This window comes from Ovis aries, chromosome 3 (genome assembly GCF_016772045.2).
Source record: "Ovis aries strain OAR_USU_Benz2616 breed Rambouillet chromosome 3, ARS-UI_Ramb_v3.0, whole genome shotgun sequence".
Taxonomy (NCBI): Eukaryota; Metazoa; Chordata; class Mammalia; order Artiodactyla; family Bovidae; genus Ovis; species Ovis aries.
Genome location: NC_056056.1, coordinates 180,287,777 through 180,301,680, shown reverse-complemented (window position 1 = coordinate 180,301,680; position 13,904 = coordinate 180,287,777). Strand labels below are relative to the sequence as shown.

The following is a 13,904-nucleotide window of genomic DNA, read 5'->3' as shown; positions in this document are numbered from 1 at the left end:
CCTCAAGATGATGGAAGCAGTTGAATGTAATGCCAACAAGAAATAAGCTTGACTCCTGTTGTGACAGCTGTCAGTATGGGAGACATATTCGTTTTAATGAAACCAAGTTCTCTAAGAAAGTGAAAGTGAAAGTGGAAGTGTTAGTCACTCAGTCGTGCCTGACTCTGCAAGCCCAGGACTGTAGCCCTCTGAGCTCTTCTGGAGTAAATTCTCCAGGCGAGAATACTGGTGGGCATTACCTCCTCCAGGAGATCTTCCCAACCCAGGGATGGAATGAGGTCTCCTGCATTGTGAGCAGATTCTTTACCTTCTGAGCCACTAAGGAAGCCCTCTAAATTCTCTAAGTAGGGATGGTAACTGGGGTTAAACCAGAATAATCAGAATGAACAGTAACTCTAAACAGACACACTGTCCAGCAGCATCTTGCCCACCCACATGGGCACCCATGGGCTTCCATCCACTCATAGGAAGGAAGACCCCTTTCAGGGGAGGTGAATCCCACAGGCTGGCATCTCTGCTTCTGCAGAGACAAGGATGCTCTTGAAGATGATCAGAGAAGAGGTCAGAAGGGGCACCCACATAAACAACAATAATAAAAGATAATGATTACTATAAGGATGTTTCATTGGGCCAAGCTGAGTCTGTGAAAGGCCATGAGTTAAAAATAATGTTACATTGAGAGGACTTTAAATAAAGTGTGGTCAGAAAGGGAGACACAATGTTCAAAAGTGTGTTAGTGGTAGTGCAGGTGACGGAAGACTCAAGAGACGTGGGTTCAGTCCTGGGGTTGGGAAGATCCCCTGGAGAGGGCAATGGCAGCCCACTCCAGTATTCTTGCCTGGGAAATCCAGTGGGCAGAGGAGCCTGATGGGCTACAGTCCATGGGGTCACAAAGAGCTGGACACGACTGAGTCGGTATCTTTCTTTTCTTTCAATGTTGCCGAGAAGAGTAAGTATAATGGGAAATATTTCATTGTTAATTAACTTTATAAAGAATAGGAGTCTTGAAGTCTATAGGTATATTCCTTTCTCTTTATTTACAGGAAAGTTTTTAAAGGATTGAGAAAGAAAGAACAAGCCCTGACATCCTGAGGCTGGCCTGGTATCACAACAGGGCGATGCTCTTCTCCTATTGGATGTAAAGGCTCTCACAGAACTCCAGCCTCACAGCAGGTCACCCTGAGAGCAGGATCGAAGGAGACAGCATACACCCATTACCGGGGTCCAGCCCTGGTTGGATCCAGGGTATCTTCAGGGAGATAGCGTTGGCGTCCTAAATAAGGTTTTTATTTAGAGATATAGAGAGAGATAAAGAAGGAATATAGCAGTTAGGAAAATAGAGGAGAGAAAGAGGCTGAAATTCCGTGGTTTACACAGGAAGCCAATAAAGCCCCGGGACAAGGGACTTGCACTGTCTACGTAGGCCACAGGCACCCGCTTGAATAGTGGAGGGTGCCCCGCCTTGGGCTCCCTCTCACGTGGTCTTAGAAGCCCAGGCGAGCCTCTGTGCTCCACACAGGAATTAGCCTGAAAAAGAGGAGAGAAAGAAAAGAAGACACGGGGGGAGCCAGTCTTTCCAGGAACTGGTCCATCTCTTTATTTTTCAGGGGGGCTTTTATACTTTAAGTTGTACATAGAGATAAGTGTGAGAAGCAGAGTCATGCAGGGTCAGCTGCTCTGACCCTTATCTAAAGACAGAGTGTTCTTTGCATACCTTTGTTCTTACAAGGGTCTTACATTTGTTTACAATATCTTCTGGTCTGGAGACTGATTAACATTTTATGGCCCCATCTTTGTTTCTGTTGATAAAGGTTAGTCAATCAGAAAACTTGTTTTCCCTTAAGATCTGCTTAGTCTTAAGATTGTGATAAAGTTACATTTTTACATAGAAAGGATACAACGATTTATAACAAAGAAACAGGAGTACAGTGATTTATAACAAAGAGAAAATTCTTTAACTCAAAAGTCTAATATTGTTAACATCAAGACTATTATATTTCTTTTTCTACATTCCAATTACATTGATTAACATACTCCCAGGTGCCTGAGGATATGGAGGCCTGGGGGCAATCAACTCAGCAATGAAACCCTTCACCAACATGATTTTTATCTTTAGAAAAGCCCTATCCTAACTAAGAGTTTCAAAATACTCCAAACTCTCTGTGCTGTTTATGGTTGAGAGGTTGTAAACAATCATGTGTGTAGTAGCAGGAGTGTGGATAATCCTGTCACACAAGCAAGACTGCCAACAGAGAGGTTTGGGCTGAGACACTCCTTTTACATGCAGGAGACTATTAACTGGAGCTCTAAGTTAATTTTCCAGAGAAAGGTGGTCGGGGATAGCCTCTGTTAACATCAGAAGAATGTAGTATAGCAGACAGTAAAGAGATTTTGGTTTTGGGGTAGATGCTCGGGCAGGTCCAGGGCGGGTCCCTTGAGGCCTGATTTGCCTTTGCCCAGTCAGGTCTCTTCCTCATGACCTTTGCCATGGGTGGGATCTCCCGTGCTGGCTCCTGGCATCTCCCCCTTTTTAATTTAAGACAGCCAGATGTAGTTCAGTCGCGAGCTTCTGAATGCTCTATCGAGAATCCTGACAATACAAGGAAGAATAATTATGAGAAGTAAGATTAGATCTCCCACAGCAGCACAGCTAAAGACAGTAGACAGAATGTATTTTCCTGAAATAAAGTTAGAGAATGTATGAAAAAAGTCATTTGCAAGTCCTGCGGCAGTAAAATCTAATCGGGAGTGTTCCATGGTCTGTATCTGATTATGAAGTTTCCCTAAATCTAAATATCTGAGCTGTTCCAAACACCTGAAATGTGATTTTTAATTTTCTCCCAATTATAATCTGTCTCGTTTACTTTTAGGGGCATTACACATATCCACCAATAGTCAGCATGACAGGACAGTGCCAATTTTGTTTTAATGCCTGTAGTTCAGTCCCAATATGTATTATAGCTTCTTCTAAGGCATCTACCCTCATTTCTAATTTCCTATCTATAGCTTCCTGTGTTGCCAGTGCTAAAGAAACATTCTTTGACATAGTATCAACATATTGGCAGTATGTACTTGTTGATTCAATGATATTGCTGCCACAGTAATAGAAGTAATTGCAGCTATTAAAGCTGATATCCCCAAAGTAAGTGAGCCCACAAACCGTTGCGATCGCATTAAGTCTTGTGAATGTTGCAGCGCAGCAGGACCATGGTTGTCATACCAATAAGTGGCCACAGTCACAGGCACCGTAAGACAGGGTGGGTGTCACAGCACCACAAAAGAACAAGCATCGCATTGAGGGGTCAAACAAGATGAGAGCATGCATTGTTTACAAGATATTGCATTAGGTCCGCCTGAATAATTCATTCGTATATTAAGTCTTCTGGAATCATTGGTAAAGAGAAAAACAGGGAGAGGGTAAACAAGCTAGAATAGAATAAGTAGAATCATTTTCTGGGCGAGTTAAAGTAACAGGAGCAGTGGCGGCAAGTGGTCTCCAAATTTCTGGCTGCCGAAAGGTTCTATTTTTAGCTGTAGAAGACAGCATGGGGGATCAAATCGATCATGATGCCATCTAGTGCAGACAATGGCCAAGGAACAGAGTCTGCTCTCCAATTTCCAATTCTATCGGAGTCAACAAGGGTGGCACTTGGGTCACCGCTTGGATTTGGGTTGCTCCAATCCTGAATTGTATAATTTCCACCTCCTAGAATTCTGTAATCAATTCTCAAATTATAAGTACAAGATTTCCAGATCGGATACCCTGAATGATCATCTATAGTGTTCCATATGACATCTGAGGGAGCAACCTTATTACAACTTGGATAATCTGGTGGAGCTTTAAGAAACAAGGATTTGTAGGGGGCAAGGACCCCAGGCATATGAGCTTGAAGTATCCAAACTGACCGATGCCCTTTAAATTTAAGTTTTGAGGTTGGGGAGTCTGTCAGAATTACTTTTTTAGAAGCTCCAATACATCCCTCTTTAGTGGGAGTAATAAAGTTTCCTGTATGACTAACGGGAAAATTAAAGCAAACAGGAAGATCATCAGTTAATCCTCTAAAGGTATAATTGAAATTAATGGGGTATTTATCTTTCATATAGGAAGCATATGATCCTCCCAAAAGATGAGGCTGGTTTGTATGGACTCATATAGGGTCACTGTTCTAAGTAACTACTTGGAAGGTCGGAGGGTCTGGGAAATATACCCAATATTTTTCTGGAGTGGGAGAGGAGGTGCTTACCTGGCAAGATAGTAAGGCAAGCATGGCAATAAACATTTTCTCAAGGGAGGTTGAAGATCCCTGTAAAGAAGCTATTCCCTGTGCCTGGTGACAGAGCATCTTAATTTGTCCCCAGGCGGGAATGGAGGCTTTCTGAGTTGCCTGGGTAGGACGTCCTGGCACCTTCCTGCAGGGTAAAGGATTAGGGGGAACAATATTTTTTATACGGAGCTGTGACATCTGTCTGGTGGGTGGGTCCGCTTCCTGCTCATCCGGGATCTCTGGTGTCAGTCATCTCAAGGTCAGCGGGATCTTCTGGGTTGGTGGAGGGGGTAGAAGTAGAAGAGGCACCTTCTGTTTTTGTGGTCGTGGTGAAGGGGGTGGAGGTAGTGGAGGTAGAAGAGGCCCGTTCCTTTTCTGTGGTCGCTGCAGTGGAGGAACCAGGTGTCTGGGAAGCTGTGACATGATGAATCAGTCTGTCTAGAACCCAAATTGGAGAGTCTGCGTCCTGTGGAAAAACACAAGCATATCCTCGGCTGCTAGTTAACAATGGGTCAGGACCCTTCCATTGTCTGGAGAGGAGGTCCTTCAATTTCATCAGCAGCTTTGCATTCTGTTGCTCCAGACACCAGTGATGAGGCATTGCAGTGGTTCCAGACGAATCAACACTCAAGTTATTTATTACAAAGAGAGCATGTTGTAAAATCTGATGGGGGGAACTATACTTAAATTCCCCTTCCTTTAATTTTTGAATTTGTATTTTTAATGTTTGGTGTGCTCTTTCTACTATAGCTTGTCCCTGGGGATTATAGGGGATGCCTGTGTTATGCTTTATTTGAAACTTTGTACAAAATTCCTAGAAAGACTTAGAAGTGTAAGCAGGGGCATTATCAGTTTTTAAAGCCTTTGGCAGACCCAGATATGAAAAACAAGTAAAGAGATGTTGTATTACATCTTTATACGCCTCTCCTGTGTGAGCAGTTGCAATAATGACATGAGAAAAAGTATCTACAGTTACATGAACAAAGGGCACTTTTCCAAATGAGGAGACTCGAGTTACATCCATCTGCCAGAGTGCATTAGGTCTGAGACTGCGAGGGCTAACTCCCATAGGGAAACTATTTATAGTAGTGGGACAGTGTGAGCAGGAACGAACAATCTCTTGAGCTGACTCTTGAGGAATTTGAAACTGATATCTTAATGCAGTAGCATTTTGATGATGAAGTGAGTGAGAGGCTCGGGCTTCTTCAAAAACAGAGGCCACTGTAGCCCTGGTTAGTGAATCTGCCGAGACATTTAGAGCATTTAAAGGTCCAGGCAGTCCAGAATGAGCTCGAATGTGGCCAATGAAGAATACTCTGTTTCTTTTCCAAATTTGCTGCTGCAACTTAGTTAACAAGTGAAATATAGTAGTTTTGTTTTCTGGCAGAACTGCAGTCTCAGTGTGTGGAAACAGCCTGACCACACTGAGAGTGAGAGTAAAGGTTAAGTTCCTCTTCTGGAAACATAACAAAAGCCTCCATAACAGCTCTGAGTTCAGCTCTTTGAGCTGAAGCTTCTTTAGTTTGTAAAATTTTATGCTGACTTTTTGTAACTATTTTTTGTAACCAACAAATGGGTAAGAGATGTGAACCAACAATTCCCAGAGAGGCAACTTGCCCAGGGTCACACAGCTCTGGTCACACAGCTCTTGGTGGACAGAGTGGGGCCAAGTCCAGACCTACTGACACGGTATGTAAGGGAGGGGAGTGGAATGTGATTTTAATAACCCAGAAATTTCTAGGTTTGTCTCTACCTTTATAAACACATAGATCTAATCTCACGCCCCTCTTGCTATACTGATGTATCTACAGTCTGGCTTCTTGTCCTAAGACTGGAAATCCTGTATCATCATGTGGGCGTTGTGCAGCAGGGCCTGCATCTCCCCACGTGGTCTCCCATCCTTCCTCTCTCAGGCCTTCGTTTTTCCCTAGTACCTGGCACTGAGCAAGCACTCAGGACAGGGTGGGTGATGAAAGCTGATTCCTTGTATCTCAAAAGAAGATACAAGGTTTGCCCCCATCAGCCCCGGTACAGCACCCAGGGGCAGACTCAAGGTGGCCAGGCCACAAGGAGGAAGGACTCTAGCCCCCCTGCCCTCCTCCATCCCCTCAGCTTTCTTGAAATTTCCCAAAGGACTGAGCACCCACAACATGCACCTTCCTTCTGGGGCCGCTGCTCATGTCTCAGGGGTCCACATCCCAAGCTGAGACCACCTGAGCAAGCGGCTACCTCCCTCTGCACTGTGTAGGGGTCCCAGGGGTGGGAGGAAGCCATCAGAAACACGTGCTGCCACATCCAGGCTCTGTCCTTCAGGCCATGACCTCACCTCCCTGAGCTTCCATTTCCCTTCTTCTGTAATGAAGATCACACTTTTCTCAGACAGTCCTTCTGAAGATGGGGAGATGGGCGGGGTCCTACCCACCCCCTGCTTACCCAGGAGTCTTCCTCTGGCTGACTGTGAACAAGATCCAGCTGTCCTCAGCTCTGCAGATGTAGCTGCCTTCTGTGTGTCTCTGCAATAAACCACGCACACCTTCTGGTCCCAGATATATTCAGAGAACCAAAAGGGAAGTGAAACCCTCACTTCTGAGTGGCTCACATTACCAACGCCCGGCCCACCAGGCCCCGCCCAGACCGATTTCCACGCTCCCGCTGCCCCCTTAGAGAAACCACCTCAGCCCCGACATCCTACGTCCTTCTGACACAGCCCACCCTGCCTCGGCTCCTTGAAGGAGACCTGCCACCAACACACTGAGAGTCCCTTGGCCAACCACTCCCCCACCCCATGGCCATCTTTCCACCCGCTCAGCACTCCCCGCCCACCCACTCACCAGTCTGCCTGCTTTATTCACCTTCATGCCACCAGCACGTGGCATGTTCCAGAACACACCAGCTCCTCACCGCATCCTGGTCATATTGCTGCTGCCTAAGGTCACATCCATGTGGTTTCCAGGATTTGTTCATGCAGCTCCTTGTGCCAGGACACCTGCTGCATCGAACCTGGAGAAATCATAGTCACCCTGTAAAGCCAAAGTCTGGCATCACCTCCTCTGAGAAGCCCTCCAGAACCTCCCCTGCAGAGTCCCCTGGCCCTGCTCTGCTCCCTTGCTACCTGGGAGAGGGGCCTAAGGCCACCCCTCAACCTCTGTGTCCACGCCCCACCCACCTCCTTTTGATCAAGTCCTTCTAGGCTTGGCCCTGCTGACAGGCACAGAACTAGTGCCTTCAGGTCCCAGAAACTCGCCTGAGGAGGCCCAGCCTTGGCGGTCAAGGTCAGTGGATGGATGCCAGTTTGTGGGAAGGGCTGCGAGCATGCTGCTATTTTCTACCCTGGATTATTTCCAGTTGCACAGTTTCTTTTCTCAAAATGGAGGGCCTTTGGAGGAAGGTGGTGATCTGGCACCTCAAAAGCCAACAACAGAAAACCAATCTCCTTTTCTGTTTGCTCCCTGAGTAGAGAGTCACAGTGCGTGGAGGGCTGCGCCTTAGCCACCCTCTGTGCAGGCTTTGTCCACGCCTTTCCTGTTGTGGTCTCACATCAGCTCTAGGAAGTGTCGGCTCCATATTTTAGGTAAAGAAACAGAAGAAAATATTCTACAGCCTACAGTCCTGGTGGCCTTTTCTTCTTTGCCCCACCACAAGGGGCAGCAGTGGGCTGAACCCCCCATGGAGGCCCACCTGCTCTTCCATCAGGGGTGCTTCATCCCAGAAAATGCCTGGGCATCATGGTCACCTACCCATCTTAGAGGGAGGGACGGAGGAGTGATGGGTGTTACTCCATGAGGACCACATTCTGCAGTTAGGTCCGACAATTACCGTGGAATGCAGACCAGGAATCTGACCTGATTTTTGCAGTAAAGGCTCAAGTAGTCTTGCCTGGAAAATCTCATGAGCAGAGGAGCCTGGAAGGCTGCAGTCCATGGGGTTGCTGAGGGTCGGACACGACTGAGTGACTTCAATTTCACTTTTCACTTTCATGCATTGGAGAAGGAAATGGCAACCCACTCCAGTGTTCTTGCCTGGAGAATCCCAGGGACGGCAGAGCCTGGTGTGATGCTGTCTATGGGGTCACACAGAGTCAGACACGACTGAAGTGACTTAGCAGCAGTAGCAGCAGCAGCAGCTGATGGCAGGTGTGAGGAGAGGGCTTTCTTCCAGCAACTCAGGTGAGGAGCCAAGATTCAAACCAAGGTTGTCACTGCCTATTGTAAACACCACTCTTTGCTTAAAGTTCCGTTTTTTTTTTTCTTTAAATCATTTTTCCCGAGTAAACTCCCTCCTACTGATTCTTCTTTCTTCCACTAGCATGAGTTTATCTGGAAGTTAAGCAAAAGCACCCTGAGATGCAGAACTCAGCTAGTCCAGAGGAACTGTGTCCAGGTGTCATGAAGGTCCTCTGCTGAGAATGCCCAAGAGATGCCAGGCCATCCTGGGCTCAGTAACACAAGCTCACGGGAGAGCAACCATGGGAGCCGCAGACTCAGATCAGGGTGAGGATTCAGCAAGACCTCAGTCCTGGGCAGGAGAGAGACCACCCCATCTGCAGACCCTAAAGAGTCAGTGATGGTGAAATTGGGCTCCACTTGACCCCAGCATCACAGAAGTACCCCAGGATGGCTACAGCGACCCACCTGCCTGTCCTTGTCCCTTTATATAGGATCAGTGGGAGTGAGTAGGGGGCTTCAGACTGAGCATGTGACCTGAGGGCTTTAGAGTCATCAGAGTTGCTGATGACTGATGGGCACCAGGGCACAGAGCACAGGGGATCCCTTCCAGGCTGACAGCACAGGTGACCTCAGGGGAACTGGTCTCAGCCACTCTCTGTCAGGCTGCTCTCATCAGAAGAGCCAAAGTGTGGAAGAAAGGAAAATAATATAAGAAAATTCTGTCCATACATACCACAGACTATTACTCATGTAAAAAAGGAAGAAAGTTCTTTTTAAAAATATTATTTTAATAGGAAGAAAATTCAGAAACATGCTACAGCCTGGATGCGCCCTGAAGACATTGTGTTCAGTGAAATAAAACAGTCACAAAAACTTATTGTATTTTCTGTGTTTATTAGGTTTGCAGAGTAGGCAAATCGATAAAGACAGAAAGCAGGGTGGTGGTTGTCAGGGGCTGTGGGAGGGGGAGGCGAGTTCAGTCCAGTGGAGCCTCAGGTTTCAGGAAGAAAGAAGATGGAGATGCATGGTGGTGATGGCTGCACAAGAGATGAATGGATTTGATGCCACTCACCTGTGCACTAAAAATGCGTAAGTGGTCAATTTTCTGTTGTGTATATTTCACCACAGGAAGGAAAAAAGAAAGAAAAAATTTCCCATCACAAAGGACAAATATTGTATGATTCCACTCATATGAGGTCCTGAGAGGAGGCAAATTCTTAAAAATCAGGGGTACACTGTGCTTGCCAGGGCTGGAGAGGAGGGAGAATGAGGTATTAGCACATAACTGGGACATAGTTTCATTTTTGATGTAAAACAATCTGTGGCTGGATGGTGATGCTGGTTGTCCAATGATGTGAGTGTCCTTAATACCACTCAACTGTACACTTAAAAGTGGGTAAAATGGTAAATTTGATGATTTTAAAAAATTAAAACCAAGTGTTGAAAAGCTGAACCTTTGTGGACAAACATAGCAGCACCTGAACACTTTACAGTCTGTAAAACACTTTCACACTCAACGCCGTGCAAGCTACCCCAGGTCTGTGATGGGAACATTTACTATCTCAATGTCACCTGGGAAAACTAAGGCTCAGATTTGCCCCCAAATGGGGGAACTGGCAGGTCGGTCTGTTTTCTGGACTATGCCATTTCCTTAGAGGAAGAGAAATCCTTCAACCTTCCAGTAGTCTAAAAAATGTACTTTCCTTCCATAAATGCTCCTTGTGAGCTTGAGATGAGTCATAAACATCAATTACTTCTTGTCCAAAGAACCGAGCTCAGAGGCCTGATTTCCTAGGGGCCACAGAGAGCTCAGACTGTCGGGACCGATGGGGACCCTCTGTGACTGGCATCAAGTGTCAACTCACTTCTGGAACAGCCCCACCTTGGGGGGAAAGCTGCCTGAACTCCTCCTTCACAGAGACTCTGGAAGCCACTCTGCTGTGTTCACATCTCTGTGTCTTCCATGAGTGGGGGGGAGATTTGGCATCATGCAGCCCTCCTTGATGGGGATAAGATGGAAGCAGTGACAGACTTCATTTTCTCGGGCTCCAAAATCACTGTGGATGGTGACCGCAGCCATGAAATTAAAAGACATTTGCTTCTTGGAAGAAAAGTTATCACCAAACTAGACAGCGTGTTACAAATCAGAGACATCACTTTGCTGACAAAGTCCCCTATAGTCAAAGCTATGAGTTTTCTAGTAGTCATGTTTGGATGTGAGAGTTGAACCATAAAGAAGGCTGAGAGCTGAAGTATCGATGCTTCTGAAGTGTGGTGTTGGAGAAGACTCTTGAGAGTCCCTTGGACAGCAAGGAGATCCAACCAGTCCATCCTAAAGGAAATCAGTAGGGAATTTTCATTGGAAGGATTGATGCTGAAGCTGAAACTTCAATACTTTTGCCACCTGATGCGAAGAGCTGACTCATTTGAAAAGACCCTGATGCTGGGAAAGATTGAAGGTGGAAGGAGAAGAGGATGACAGAGGATGAGCTGGCTTAATGGCATCACCGACTCAATGGACATGAGTTTGAGTAAACTCTGGGAGTTGGTGAGGCGGACACGACTGAGCGACTGAACTGAACTGGGACTTGGTGATGGACAGGGAGGCCTGGCGTGCTGCAGTCCATGGGGTCGCAAAGAGTTGAACATGACTGAACGACTAACTGAACAGAACTGAAGAACTGATAAAAAAGTTCAAAAGGATAAATCTGTAGATAGATACACGTATAATGGAATCACTTTGCTAGACACCTGAAGCTAATACAATATTGTAAATAACTATACTTTAATAAAACATGGAAACAAACAAGGCACTTCCTACTGAGTTCAAAGGTGAGTTGATGCTGGAGAAGTAGGGCTAGAGACCATCACCAGGGGGAAACCCTTCCTGCTGGAATATCAGACACCAGGGAGGGTGATAGAGGAGCCCCTGCTACTTGTGCTGGATCTCTACAATCCTATCTCTCTGGCTTTCTCCCTTTTTCAAAACTATGCTATTCCTGGCCTCTCATTGCTAGTCTTCCTGTCTCTCCCTTATTCTTCCCTCAGTGTCTTCTTCAGTCCAAAATACGTGGTTTCTCCCCTTGACCCTGCACACATCCCTGGTCCCTGCATTGCTCTAGGGGTGGCCCAGCCGGGCCCTATTGCAGACTCTCATAGATCCGGGTGAGCTTCTCCAACTTCCTCTCCAGCTCCTGGGCTTCCTGCCTCATGTTCTCAGCCGATGCTGTCTTTGCCCCCTCCTGCAAGTCCTGTGCGTCTTTCACCAGGGAGTACACGTCCAGCCCTATGAATACACCTGAGAGGACTCCACTCCCGATGCGGGCTGCTCTAGTCGCTGCCAGAGGTGTGCCTCCGAAATTTCTTGTCACCTGCTGGGCACTTTGGACAGAGAGTCGCCCTGTGTTTATGAGGCGCCGAGCAGTGTCTACTAATTGAGGGTTGTGTCTGGCCACCCTAATGGCTTGAATATGCTTCCCAAAGTTTTTAACTTGTTTGAGAAGACTTGCAGAGTTTGCTGTGGCTTTGCTAAGGCACTTGGCCTGGGTTTCTGCTGACGACGTGTTTACAGTTTCCACCACCATGGTGGACAAACCTGTTACAGTAGCTGCTGCTCCCAGCCCTATTCCAGCGGCTGAGAGTCCCAGACTGAGGCCTGCTGTAAAGGGTGCCAGACCCAGGCCAAGGATGCTCAGGGCACCAGACGCAATACTGGTGGAGGAGGCCACCATATTGGAGATGGTGCAGTCCCAGTGCACCTTGTCAACTTTGTCTGCGAGCTCCCGGAGCTTTTTTATGCTCTCCTTCAGCTCCTGTTTTACCTGAGGAAACTCCTTCAAAAACCTCTGCTTTTTCTGCTGGTATTTTTGGGATCCCTCTTGGTTCTTCCTGTTCAAGATTGTTAGCAGCTTGATCAGACATTCACTGAGTCCATCTGCCTCTTCCCTGTAACAATGAACATTAAAGTCTTAGAAGACAGTTTGCTTGTCTATGAAACAGGCCAACAAGCTCTATCCTGCATAAACCACAGAGATTTTATTGTAAATCACAAGAATTTTACTAATGTAAAAATTTTTCCGACCTTAAACCCTCATTTGGATATTGTTAGTGCCTCATGTACTTATTCAATCATGGAATAAATAAGCAAAGGTCATCTTAGGAGACCTTTGACTTAAGAGAGATATTTGATAAAGACACCTCAAAGGCAGACCAATACCATCACTTCCAGAATGTGTGTAAAATGGGAACTTCACAGATAAACAAAGAATTGGGATTAGAGCAGAAAACCCTTCATTCAAGGACCTTAGTGTATAGTGAGGAGACCTCTTGTTCTTTGCTCTTGGCTGCTAGGATGTGGTCCCTAGGCACCGAGAATATTCTGGCTGATAGGAATGTCCTTGTCTGCCTGGGACTTTGGCCACTGGAGAGTCTGACAAGTTGACATGTGGTGGGCCTCTGGGTCACGTGGTGTCACTTCTGACCTCTGGAGGAGCTGGACGTTAGGGAAGTAATCTGACCTCTGGGAGGGGCTGGAGATGAGAGGTCAGGGTAATGTGCTATTAAATAGGGTGAGCGTCCCTGGCGGGCAGTGCTCCATGTGTCCTGCCCCACTGAATCCAGGACAGTAATGCATCCTGGGGACAATGGAAGCTGTGTGTGTGAAAACTGCCCAGACTCTGCCCTGTGGCTGATGGGAAACTGCACCCTTCCCTGTAATAAACCATAACTGGGAATCTGAAGCTTTAAGTGAGTCTGTACAACTTCTATGGAGTTCTAGAATCTGAGGGTGGTTGTGGGATCCCCCAAATTTGCCCTTTATGGAAAATGTAAGGGCAGTGCTGGGACTGTGCCCTCATACTTTCCAGATCGGCTAACTGTGTGTCTCAATTTTATTTTAATTTTTAATCAAAACTCAGATAGAAGGACCCTTAACGATCATTTTGCCTGGCATCCGCTCTCACCCAAGCCTGATACCCTTGGCCTTCTGAGCAGAAGGGCACTGGGTCTGCCACTGCCCATATTGACTGGGAAGCTGGAGATGAGCTGTGCGCCCTGTTCCCGTGGGCCCTCCAGCCCACCTCACTGACTCCTGAGCCAGCACCCAGCACCACTGTCCTCTCAGTTGTCACATGTTAATTTGTGACAGCCTCATGAACCTGCACCCCAAGGCTGTGTGCAACTTTATGGAACCTCTGAAGATTCAAGAGACTTGAGGAAACGCCCATCTGAACGGCTGAACCTGAAGAGACCGGCACTTGCACAGCGGGTGGAGGAAGTGTTTTCTTCTTGGGTGGGGATGCGTGAGGCTCCTCAGAATCCCTCAAATGACACCCAATCGCAGCCACTCACTGTGACCCTGGAGGGCTCCCTGAGCCACATGGCCTTCCCACTGTCATGACGGCTCCACATAGATTAGAAAAGGGTCCCAGATGGAGTGAGAATACATGTCCCAGGCAGGGTGTGGAGGACACAG

At 46.9% G+C, this 13,904-nt stretch overlaps 2 protein-coding genes across 5 annotated transcripts in view; both read right to left on the bottom strand.

The window, feature by feature from the left end:
- The window catches only part of LOC101121414 (apolipoprotein L3-like), a 114,997-nt gene that overhangs the window by 56,108 nt on the left and 44,985 nt on the right, over positions 1-13,904 (bottom strand). The gene's annotated exons all lie outside the window — the stretch shown is intronic.
- The window catches only part of LOC101104893 (apolipoprotein L3-like), a 30,914-nt gene continuing 18,022 nt past the window's right edge, over positions 1,013-13,904 (bottom strand). For all 4 annotated transcript variants that reach the window (XM_042247225.2, XM_042247227.2, XM_042247222.2 and 1 more), the window contains 4 exons: positions 7,432-12,376; positions 7,097-7,265; positions 6,699-6,778; positions 1,013-4,731 (listed from right to left, as the gene is read on the bottom strand). In XM_042247225.2, the coding sequence (XP_042103159.1) occupies positions 11,572-12,376 (805 nt within the window). In that variant the 3' untranslated portion in view covers positions 1,013-4,731; positions 6,699-6,778; positions 7,097-7,265; positions 7,432-11,571. The remainder of the gene's footprint in view (positions 4,732-6,698; positions 6,779-7,096; positions 7,266-7,431; positions 12,377-13,904) is intronic.